The 12225-nt window shown below is 38.7% G+C and overlaps 2 protein-coding genes across 5 annotated transcripts in view; both read right to left on the bottom strand.

Moving 5' to 3' along the window:
- LOC143375456 (enhancer of split mgamma protein) overlaps positions 1-12225 on the bottom strand; it is a 123704-nt gene that overhangs the window by 79925 nt on the left and 31554 nt on the right. The gene's annotated exons all lie outside the window — the stretch shown is intronic.
- LOC143375359 (uncharacterized) lies at positions 1814-6110 on the bottom strand. Its single transcript, XM_076824363.1, has 4 exons — positions 6063-6110; positions 4066-6006; positions 3827-3976; positions 1814-1952 (listed from the first exon to the last, which is right to left on the bottom strand). The coding sequence occupies exons 1-2, from the start codon at positions 6108-6110 to the stop codon at positions 4588-4590; spliced, it is 1467 nt and encodes a 488-aa protein (XP_076680478.1). The 3' UTR covers positions 1814-1952; positions 3827-3976; positions 4066-4587.

Here is a 12225-nt window from a genome sequence, read left to right on the forward strand (position 1 = left end):
TTTTATATTTACATTTTTATATTTATATTATTTTTTTATTTTATATTCTATTTTTTATTTATATTTATTATTTAATTGTATTTATATTCCATTTTTTATATACTTCCTTTTTCCTTTTTCTTTCGTTTCTTCTTTTCTTCTTTTCTTCTTTTCTTCTTTTCTTCTTTTCTTCTTTTCTTCTTTTCTTCTTTTCTTCTTTTCTTCTTTTCTTCTTTTCTTCTTTTCTTCTTTTCTTCTTTTCTTCTTTTCTTCTTTTCTTCTTTTCTTCTTTTCTTCTTTTCTTCTTTTCTTCTTTTCTTCTTTTCTTCTTTTCTTCTTTTCTTCTTTTCTTCTTTTCTTCTTTTCTTCTTTTCTTCTTTTCTTCTTTTCTTCTTTTCTTCTTTTCTTCTTTTCTTCTTTTCTTCTTTTCTTCTTTTTTCCTTTTTTCCTTTTTTCCTTTTTTCCTTTTTTCCTTTTTTCCTTTTTTCCTTTTTTCCTTTTTTCCTTTTTCCTTTTTCTTTTTTCTTTTTTCTTTTTTCTTTTTCTTTTTTATATTATATTATATTATATTATATTATATTATATTATATTATATTATATTATATTATATTATATTATATTATATTATATTATATTATATTATATTATATTATATTATATTATATTTTTTATATTCTTTATAGTAGTAAATAGGTTTATTTTTTGCCTTTCGGCCTCAAAATGGGGTTACATGTGTTAAGTGTGTAAGTGTTTCTGGGACTGTTAACTGCATGTTGTGCTTTCGTTTTGACTTCTTCCTTCATCTTGGTCTTCTTTTCTTCTCCTTTTTTCCAGAACCATACGCATCCACTCCGCTCCTTCTGCATCTCCCTTTAATATTCCTCTGATCGTTGCATTTTCTCTTTTCAGCTCCTTACAGTCTCGTAACATGTGACCCAACGTCTCTCTAGCCCCATTACATAGTCTGCATACTGTCTCTTTTTCTTCCTTCCAGTACTTGCTTCCCCGTTCCTCATTCCCACATCTGAACCTTGCGATCATGCTTTGGTCTCTGCCTCTGTAGTTTCCGTCTAGGTAATTTGCTCTTTGGTTATCTCTGATTTCTGTGTAATGTGCGTTGTATCTGCCTCCTAGTATTCTGTCGTATTGCCATTGCACCTGCTCTGCCCTGTCTCTTTGCGCTAGATCCTCCGCAAACTCTCTTCCTCTCCTTCTTTCTATTTCCATTTCTTGCATATCCATCATTTCTTGTCTGTAGTTGTCTTTATATTTTATAATTATATTTTATATTCTTCTTTTTTATATTATATTATATTCTTTTTTATATTTATATTCTATTTTTTATATTCTTATAATTATATTCTTTATATTTTATAATTATATTTTATATTCTTCTTTTTCTTTTTATATTATATTTGTAACAATATATATATATCATAAATGTATATGATTTGTACCATTTCATTCGCCCATCATCCTCCTCGTCACCTAACTTTTAAGATTTGCTGACGCTGCATAATTCTTTCTATGATTCTCACGTACGTGGTTAGGCGGCTGACTCGTACCGCGGAGGTCTTGGGTTCGAGCCCCGTCGCCCCGAGAAGTTTTTTCATTTATATTAATATCATAAAATTAATATTTCCTTCCTTACCGACAGTCTGTATCTGCTCCTCGCGCTATACCCCCACCACTCCGCCATCTCTATGACGTCATCCGCCGCCAGCCCGCCGGCAAAAAACAAATTTTCTAATTCAAATTTGAGTTTCAAGGTCGGTTATCGGAATTAGAACCCGCCTTGTAATACTACTTTATACAAACGTGACATCTCCAGGTACTCTGTGTAGACAAATTTTTTTCGCATAGTTGCCACATCTTCCTTTCTCTCTGTCTCTGCCGCGCTGTTGCCACATATCTTTCTATCGAGACGTCTTGAAGAATACGGCACGAGAGCTGCGTCTAGCGTCAGAGCCTCGCTGAGCGTAAAGCAGGATAGCAATAATGAAAGATAGAGAGGTTGGGTAGTGAAGTTAGGAAACATGTCAATGAAACAATACTAATTTGCGAATCAATATTTTTTATTTATACGTAGAATGAGGACTCGGATGCAATAAGGGGATTACTTAGCGCTCTAAAATGTGAAAAATTATTGTCCAAACGCTAAGAAAGATTGGAAAATTAAATGTTATTAAACTGAATTTTAAAAAATATAGTGTTGTAAAGCTCGTCAGGGCACATTTTTTCTGTTTACAGTTTGTTTATCCAATCATTACTATTCGAGCTAAACATTATGAAGAAAACAATTTTCATCGTCCAAAATCATTATTTCTTTACATATATGTTAGATATGACTATCCTCGAAGGCAAAAGGAAACGCTAAGGAAACACGCTGCAGGACAGTTCTGGGGTAAGTGCCGTGTAGTTCATCACAGTCCTCTCACCAGAAGGCAAAACCTTCTCCACTCCGTGGCCAGATCCTCCAGGAACAGAGTCCCCATTCTTTGGCAATACGGCGTCGGGCCGATTGCCATTCTCATAGTCTTTATGTTACTCTAAACAACCAATCATTCGACACCCGATGGCTACGAGACCCAACGTGGTCATCAGCCATCGCCCGTCGCCAGGTCTGTTTAGTCTCACGTACCCTCCAACAATACCGCGCGCAGGCTAAGTCCCTGCCATAAATCCAGGCAAGCCAGCATGAGGCTATTCGCCTTCGACCTCACCCTTAAATTTGGTGACGCTAACACATAAATTGCGATAACTTGAGTAAATATTAAGGGATCGTTATGAGACTTGAAATATAAAACTCAGAAAACTCTAGCAAAGCTGTAAAATGTATGCACAAAACCCTTATGTTAAAAAATGTAATAATATTTAATTAAAAAGTAATACTGGACATAACCCATGTTTTTCAACGTTCGCCGTTAAAAAGTATCGAGGCAATTTTGAGGTACATATAACTTGCAGCGACAAAGTTTTTGCTTAATATACATGCAAAATTTTCACCAATTTTCACACTGCTTCATAAATAATTGTAGAAGATATGGCGATATATATAAATTCCGCGCGGCACCAACTGTCCACGCAAGTGCTCAAACTGCTAAATAGCGCATTATACGCGGCTCCTGACTGTTGGTGGCGCGCGGAATTTATATATATCGCCATATCTTCTACAATTATTTATTAATCAGTGTGAAAATTGATGAAAATCGTGCTTGTATATTAAGGAAAAACTTTGTCGCTGCAAGTTATATATACCTCAAAATTCCCTCGATACTTTTTAACGGCGAACGTTGAAAGACATGGGTTATGTCCAGTATTACTTTTAAATTAAATATTATTACATTTTTTAACATAAGAGATTTGTGCATACATTTCACGGCTTCGCTAGAGTTTTCTGAGTTTTATGTTTCAAGTCTCATAACGATTCGTTAATATTTACTCAAGTAATGATTCGATAAACAAACTGTAAATAGAAAAAAATGTGTGTCGTGACGGGCTTTACAACACTATATTTTTTAAAATACAGTTTAACAATATTTAATTTTCCAATCCTTTTTTAGCGTTTGGAAAATAACGTTTCCCATTTTCGAACGCTAGTCCCCTTATTGCATCCGACCCTTCAATTTCAAAGCATACAATTCGAATAAGGTACATCACCGAAGTGTAACACACCGATCGTAATGAAATTTATGAATGCAATAATTCTTCTAAAAACATATAACGCTTTCTTTTTTATCAATCTATACATCAAATTATCTTATCTATCAACAAGAATTGTCTGTACAAATCGTAATGATTTTTTAAAAATATTAATTTGGAGAAAAAGTATATTTCAATTTAATACCTTTGTACATGCTTTTCTTCGGAATTGTTCCACAACTTCATTGTAGATTATTATCTTCTCTCATTCTGTGTAATTCCTTTTCTTCATTGACGGTCTGCCTACAATTTTACCAGGTTGCTCGTAATGAAATGTGACGTATGCAGTGTGGAGCTGTAACACATTATGTAATGGAAATACTTAATTGTTGTTTTATAAGCCTACAAAATTTTACTGCAGATTTATAAAGTGTCAAATATTACCTGAAATATGGTATTTATTATTCCATTTGCCCTGGCATTACTGTCCCATACACCATGTTTGCAGTAATTTTGTAAAAAGTCCGCCTGTAAGAAATGATCGCAAACATTTCGGTAAATTTGGTATAAAAGTAAAAGTTTGTTTCAATAATTCGTCGAACATCATGCATACCTGCGATGCCCGTATGTACCAGCCTGGCGCATTTTGACCAAACCGAATTCTGTCTGTCTGCTCCTGTGAACTTAGAAATGTGTCTGAAAAATTTTAAGGGTGAATTAAATTTATTATTCCCTTTTCCACTTTCTTGGTAAAGTTACGCCGGCGTGAATTGACTCGCGTGATCGTATGATCCGCGAATACAAGTGCCATTGCTGGCACTTGTGACCACTGACAGAGCCTGATCAAATTTATTACTTGCTTAATTTTCTTGGTAAAGTCACGCCGGCGTGAATTAACTCGCGTGATCGTATGATCCGCGAGTACAAGTGCCATTGCTGGCACTTGTGACCACTGACAGAATCACTTTACACCGCGGTGCGAGGCCGGACCGATGCAATAGTTTCACTATTTTCGGAGTGAGACCTTTTTCGCTTTTTCAAGCTTTTGGATTTTTCTTTCGCTCTTTCTGCTAATATAAATTGAGGCTCCCGAATAGGCATGCACCTATTGTGCCGACTATCTACTAATTCGGGTAGCATGCATTCTAAATAAAATTGAACCAGTTTTGGCTCCATTTCTCTTTTCCAAAACGCATCATCTGTTTCTATTTTTATAGATTTCAGCCCCTTCGGGGTCCAAACGCAAAATATACAGTACTTTCTGTCAGTAATATGTAACTGACCTTGTACTTGATAAAAATAGTGATGCGTTTTGTTCATTGAAATACCTGTTTTACGTGTGAACATGCGCCGGAAAGCAGGTACTTTTTCAATCGCTTCTTCCGGCGAAAAGTTCTCCGCTGATTTGAGGCATTTGATTTCCACAATACCCTCTTGACCGATGATACCATCTGGTGAAGCTCCTAAGAAGGGGATGCAGCTGTCGATGAAAATTCCACATTCTGCAATATCTGTATATTGCTTCTTCAATTCTTCGCAAGCAATTTTCTCGCATTCTTTCCCGTATTCCACCGCGGGTGCACTAATTATCTTCGGATACAGAAATGATTTTACTGCATTTGCGCAAAGCGTGTCAGGTTGGCGACGACACACTTGTCCAAAATTGGATGCTGTCAACAATTTGGACCTGTACTGCAACCATTTGCGGTTCTTTGCTTGTCCGATTGTTTCATCTTCAATGGCATGTCTTTTCTCTTGCCAGTCACTGAGCATTTGCATATGCTTTTCCCGCTCCAGTTCATACATTTCTGATGGCATGTCTGGCTTCTGTGCATTTTGTCCATAATCAGAATCTTTCTGCGAGGGCAATTGCTTGCGTACATATCGCGCGGCCTTCGTTTCCTTCTGTTTCGCAGCTCTCTTTTCCTTTTCTTTCTTCTTCTTTTCTTCCATTTGGCGAACAACCTCGGGTGTTTTCTTCCTCATTACCGCATTCAATCGCGAGTGCATTTGATTACTGTTGTACTCCATGATAGCAGCAGCACATCTTCCTGTATATGATCCTCTTTCGGCGAAATTTAATCTTTTTCCGCCAATGTACTTGGCAATTATCGCGTTTAAACTTTCCACAACGTTATTATTAGTGTTATAGAGTAAGCTCTCTGCATGAGCTAACAGTGGACGAAGTATTTCTTTTACGTCCTGGTACACCCCAATTTTCATCAATTCTGGAACGATGTTTCTTTCATTCTCTTTATTCTTTCCATCGCAAAAATATTCTAATTGTGCACACTCTTTGTGTTCACCAAACACGTGGCTCGGAACATTCTGTATGTCGCCATACAAATTCTTCGTTTTCTCGTCGATTGATACATTCTGCTGTATCTAAATTTTGCGGCTTTTATGATGTCCGTGCGTATCCGGCGAGTGCTACTTTCTACAGCTTGTCTCAATGGTCCAGGTGTAGTCTTCTTCACAATTGCTTTCATTTTTGTGCAAAAGTTTCGCAACAAATGATTCGTGCATTCAATTTTTTTTACACGAATCTGTCTTTTATACGGGTGTTACGTTCGGAACAAAAAATTTTTCTTTTTAAGACGGGGTATGCATTAACAACGCCTAGCGTTATGGGAAATCCCTCGTTGATCATACTCCCGCCTAGTTAGTTAATAATAAATTAGTAAAATCAGAACCCCTTCTTCGAAGCATCGTCGCCTCGACATATTGCCGTCCCGTGATAAGGATAAGGCGGTGCTGACGCAGCGGCGTTCTCACTAGAAAGTCGCGCTCCGAAAGACCCAGTGGCTCTCTTGCTGTACCGAATTCGCTCTGTGTAAGCGGCAGGAGTGTGGTTCAACAATGCCTTGCAGCATTGTGGGAGAGCCCTCGTTGAGCGCACCTCTGACCGTCGCGCTAAACATTGTAACATAACCAGTAACGGCTACATCAGGAATGCGCACACTGGGTTCCTTCTTGGAAGATTGACGGAATTGTATACTTTACATCCGGTCACCGATGCAGGGAACGACGCCTTCCCACGGTTTTGTCGCACGTTTCGTGGATTGTTAATTAGTTAGGAATTGTTCTTTTAGACCCCTATCACAATTCCTGATAGTCAACCGACTGTGGGATTCCCCTAGTCAGAAATTGTGTATATAAATTTATGTATGATGAGGAAAAGGCCTTCAGCTGTGTGAAATTGTACTGTGTTGATGTCATGGTTTATAGTGCGTACATATGTTCCGCAAATACAGTTAATATAATTTTCTCGATCATATATTTGAATCAAGAGAGTATGACGGATGGATGTGAGCAAACACACATACACCCCGCCTCGCTAAGTAGAGGGGCCCATGCATGGTCAAGCGATAAGATGCAGCGTAAGCTTTTTCGACGCGGACCCACCCTGGCCGCTGCCGAGAGCGTGAAGCTGCAACACTCTGTGACGATAAATCGTGAGGTGCGTGTCATTGGGTCCGCGAAGTCTTATAGAGATAGAGTTCTCCGGTCTACTGTGTAACCGCGTGAAAAACTCAACTTTGCGAAACAATTCAAATCCTAAACTTTTCAAAACTAATTATTCGCTTAACTTACTCAGTTAATAATTTAATTTACATTATTTCCGTTTCAATTTATAATTCAAATCAAGTGTGTGTGTGTGTGTGTTTTCGCGTCTAATCCTTCTTTCTGATTCAGGTTTATCAGCGATCCAGAAAGTTTTCCAAAACTCAAAAAGCGAATTTAAAAGCAGATTTACATTTATATTATTGCGACTGTCTGGTGAGTTCCCTTTCTTATCTTTTTCTTTACCACTTATTTGGCACTGTTAAAATTTAATGCATCTAACTAATAATTTCTGACAGTCAAACGACTGTGGGATTTCCCTAGTCAGAAATTATAATCAATTATATTAGTACCTGAACTTTATACAATTATTGATCGATCATTTCCATAATTTATGTTATGTTCTTTTGATTTCATCCGTTATTCAACATTAAAATTTTATTTATACTCAAACTCTACTAGTGAATTACCTATCTGATTCCATTGAAAAGACCCGTATGGGACTGGAGCAACGACGATCCCAAAATCTACCCCTTATCCTTCTGAGAAGGTACCTAAATAATTATTAACTAAAAGAATCGACTGTTACGACTGCGGCGAGCTTCCTTGCTTTTTCTAAATCATAAACTCAATCCAGCAATACTTGATAGTCTAACGACTGTGGGATACCCCTAATCGATATTGCGTCTAAAAATCGTGCCGCTCGAACACTAAAGGCCGCGGCACGTAACACGGGTCAGCATCAATAATCTTCTTATACACGCTGCTGTCCCCATCAGCAATCAGAGTAGAATAAACGAGCCCACGTTTTTCTACGCTAGTATTGAATCCTTCTACTATAGCATCGCTTTCCATAGCAGTCGATGCTCGAGATGTGTTCCAGTTTTTGAAGCATATGTGCTTTCGGGGTTCTTTCTTGTTTTTCGCAGCAATCCGACAAATTCTGCAAACTTTATTTCTAACGCCGTAAAATAAAACTTTCTTCGTATGATAGCCAACTATCACGCCGACTCCAGACGCAGAATCGTAACATCCACTGCGGTACGATCTCTTCATCCAGCTTCCATCGGCCACAACGGGGATGTGAGGGGTCCCTGATCCGGGAAGAACGTCGCCTCTTTCAATTGCCAAACGTTTTTCTTCTTTAACCGCTGCTAACATCTCTTCTTCTGCAGCGACAATTGCAGACTTGACGAATTCATCTTGATTCTTCACAAAGTCTCTCTTCGACATACAACGTACGTTCACTCCTGCAAAAGTGTGTTCCAAGTGGGCGTAGCTGCCTCCACATAAAATTGTTGCATTAACGGCGCCCTGATTGCAATCCACTTCTTCGGCTTCGTCCGATTGATTGCAGATTTCAGTTTTATAATGACATAAAGTGCACATTACGCTGAAGATGCTCTTGAAGCCACGCCGTTTTACACCAGTTATGCGTAGGTGTTCAATGCCACAGTCTTCCCTATCTTTTGCATGCTTACCTATTTTTTGCAATTGAGTAAGTACATTTGCGAAATTCATTATATCGTTGCTATTTAGGAGGCGCGATTGCTCTTGTGGCTCGTTCTTCGCAACTTTTTCTATAACGAAGTTTTCTTCTTCGTTACTTTCTATAGCAAATTCTTCAAGGGCCTCTTCAGTTTCTCCCGAACTGGCCGTATCAGTATCTTCATCAGATGGCAAGTACAGTATCTCTTGATGCGTATGATTTCGTCCATCGGATGTTGTACTATACGCTCCTCGGCCACTTCTTCTGGACGTTGTCCTACGGCAGTATCGCCTGCCGTTTTTGCGCTTTCTTGTTTCTTCTGAAGGGCTAGAGACCTTCTCTTTTGGCGATGTACTCTCCGTTTCGATAATCTCTTTGCGTACGAACGTAAATGTCGCGAACGAAACCGAGTATTATTGTCCATATCTTCCGGCACGTCCTGCATATCCACATTTCGAGTGTCACTCATTTTACACTTAACCAACAAACACAACACAAACACAAATACAACACAAACACAAACACAAACACAATACAACGCAACGCAACGCAACACAACTCAAAATCCTTGTGCCCGTTGCACAAAAACATAAACGCGAACCGTGAACGTGAAACGTTAATTCAAAGATTCGTCTGTGGTGCGTTCTGAAACAAATGACGCTCTACAAACCCGGCAACGGCGCAGACAGTCCGTTGCGCAGAGAGTCATACCGTTCAAAGAAAGCAAACCACGCGGACGTCCCAGCAAGTTGGGATAAATAGAGAATATGAATAACGTAAGTATTATATTGTATACTGTTATACAGAGTGATTCTCTGGCTAGAGTCTTCAAAGGCGATGCTGCCAATAAGCCGCATCTCGCTGAGTTTCGTGGATTTAGACGCTCGAGACGAGATTCACTACGGCATGTTAAAAATTCTGAATTCTTCATCGAATCGATTTGGCGGTGATACTAATGAATTCCTGGCGTTCTGCTGATCAAAAATATGTCAAATGTCATGTAAATCGGACTATTACGAAGTTAGCTTGGGGCCATTTTCATCTGCACGCCATCGATTGACGCCATTTCCGCAAAGATCTGTTGAGAAATGCAGAACGTGGAATTCGTCACTTCCACGAAACTCAGCGAGGCGCGGCTTATTGGCGGCATTGTCTTTGAGGACTCTAGAGAGAGAATTACCCTACATGTTCATATCGACGCGCGTTACGAAAAGTTACTTCTCAAAAGTAGCATGTTTCATTTTTTCTACATGCAGTTGTCCGTAAGAAAAAAATGAAACGTGTTACTCTTCGTAACGCGCATCGATATACTCTTACTATTTGTCATAAAATAATACATTCATTATTTCATTTCCAGATGAAAGAAGCGCTCAATGAAGCGAGGCGAGAGGAGGATAAGGAGGGACAGGAGGAAGAGGAGGTAAAGGAGATAAATGAGACGAAGGAGGCGAAGGAGAGGGAGGTGATAACGTTGAGGGCGGAATTGCAACAGGTAATTATGTGCAATGTGGTTTATGTGACCGTGATAGCATAAGTGTGAATCAGAATTAGGCAAAATGTAATCTAATTACAAATTACAATTAAAATGTAATTGCGTAAGTGATTACACATTTTTTTCTGTAATCATTAATTTATGTGGTTTACCACAATATTTTGTGTACTTGCGTAATTGATTACACATTATTTTCTGTCATCGTTAATTTATGACGTTGACCACAATATTTTGTGTACTTGCGTAATTGATTACACATTATTTTCTGTCATCGTTAATTTATGACGTTGACCACAATATTTTGTGTACTTGTGTAATTGTTTACACATTATTTTCAACATATAATATTTTGTCAACTACCTAAAAACGATTACAGAAAATAATGTGTAATCAATTACACAAGTACACATAATATTGTGGTCAACTACCTAAAGATTACAGAAAATAATGTGCAATCACTTACGCAATTACATTTTAATCGTAATTTGTAATTAGATTACCTTTTGCCCAACTCTGGTGTGAATATTATTTCGTTTGTGTCCGATATTTTTTATGTTATGTAATTTTATGAAAATGTAATTATTATGTTACTGTTCCAGATCAAAAAGGCGCTGAAACGCCTTACTTACCGGCGCGGAGGCGGGTCAGGAGGAAGGCGGGGAGGAAGGCGCGGAGGCGGTTGGAGAGGAGGAAGGCGCGGAGATGGTTGGGGCGGTGGAAGGGGGGGGGGCAAGGGGTTCCCACCAAATTATTATTTATCAATAATTATTTTTTTTTTATAAATAAATATATATACAGGGTGTCCCACTAAGGAGTGGACAGCGCGATATCTCTTAAAGTATTGTCGATAAAAATATAAAAAAATAGGGAATTGCATGGTTCGAGGGGGCCCATTTATTAGCGCGACCGAATTTTGTTTTCGATTATTATTTTAAAAGATACGATGGTCAAGTTCGGTTTTTCAAATGGAACTATTTTTTTTTAAGACCTGAGTTGATAGTGCGTTCCAAGACAAATTCAATAAGCTTTAATGTATACACTTTATTTCCACTGGTTTTTAAGATATTGCGCTTGCAAATTTACTGATTTTCACTGCAAGAAACCCCTCTGGAATGGCAAAAACCGGGGGCGGTTTTACTGGCGCCACGGGTGACACTGCCTGTTGAAACTGATACCTACCTGCCAAAGGTCTACGACAGGGTTCGCAGGCCCAAAAGCTGGACAATTCTTTTCCGTCAGAAATGCTACTTAGGTAGGTACATCTGCGGTATCGAGAAGCGCATCGTTACTTTTATTTCGCACTTGCTTCTACGCTCGGATGGCCGGTTCTTTTGGGAGGGATGCAAGTTGGATTGGTTAAGTTAGGAGGAGTGAAAGTTGCTAGACTAAATTTCAACCATAGGGAGCAGATTGTATCAGAACCAATCAGATTTGCATCCCTCACAAAAGAACCGGCCATCCGAGCGTAGAAGCAAGTGCGAAATAAAAGTAACGATGCGCTTCTCGATACCGCAGATGTACCTACCTAAGTAGCATTTCTGGCGGAAAAGAATTGTCCAGCCTTTGGGCCTGCCATTTCTGGCGTAGACCTTTGGCAGGTAAGTATCCATTTCAACAGGCAGTGCCACCCGTGGCGCCAGTAAGACCGCCCCCGGTTTTTGCCATTCCAGAGGGGTTTCTTGCAGTGAAAATCAGTAAATTTGCAAGCGCAATATCTTAAAAACCAGTGGAAATAAAGTGTATACATTAAAGCTTATTGAATTTGTCTTGGAACGCACTATCAACTCAGGTCTTCAAAAAAAATAGTTCCATTTGAAAAACCGAACTTGACCATCGTATCTTTTAAAATAATAATAGAAAACAAAATTCGTTCGCGCTAATAAATGGGCCCCCTCGAACTATGCAATTCCCTATTTTTTTATATTTTTATCGACAATACTTTAAGAGATATCGCGCTGTCCATTCCTTAGTGGGACACCCTGTATAGCAATATTGTATGGCAAGAGCCGCAGCCTGTTTAGTTCGGGGAAACGTAGTGAGAGATGTTAAAAACTCTCCT

This window comes from Andrena cerasifolii, chromosome 12 (genome assembly GCF_050908995.1).
Source record: "Andrena cerasifolii isolate SP2316 chromosome 12, iyAndCera1_principal, whole genome shotgun sequence".
Lineage (NCBI taxonomy): Eukaryota > Metazoa > Arthropoda > Insecta > Hymenoptera > Andrenidae > Andrena > Andrena cerasifolii.

What these genes read in the sequence shown, in the direction of transcription:
- LOC143375359 (XM_076824363.1), bottom strand. Translation starts at nt 6,110, where the DNA reads ATGAAAGCAATTGTGAAGAAGACTACACCTGGACCATTGAGACAAGCT. An exon ending in CTGGACCATTGAGACAAGCT is followed by an intron (nt 6,007 to 6,062) that starts GTAGAAAGTAGC and finishes CGCAAAATTTAG; the next exon opens with ATACAGCAGAATGTATCAAT.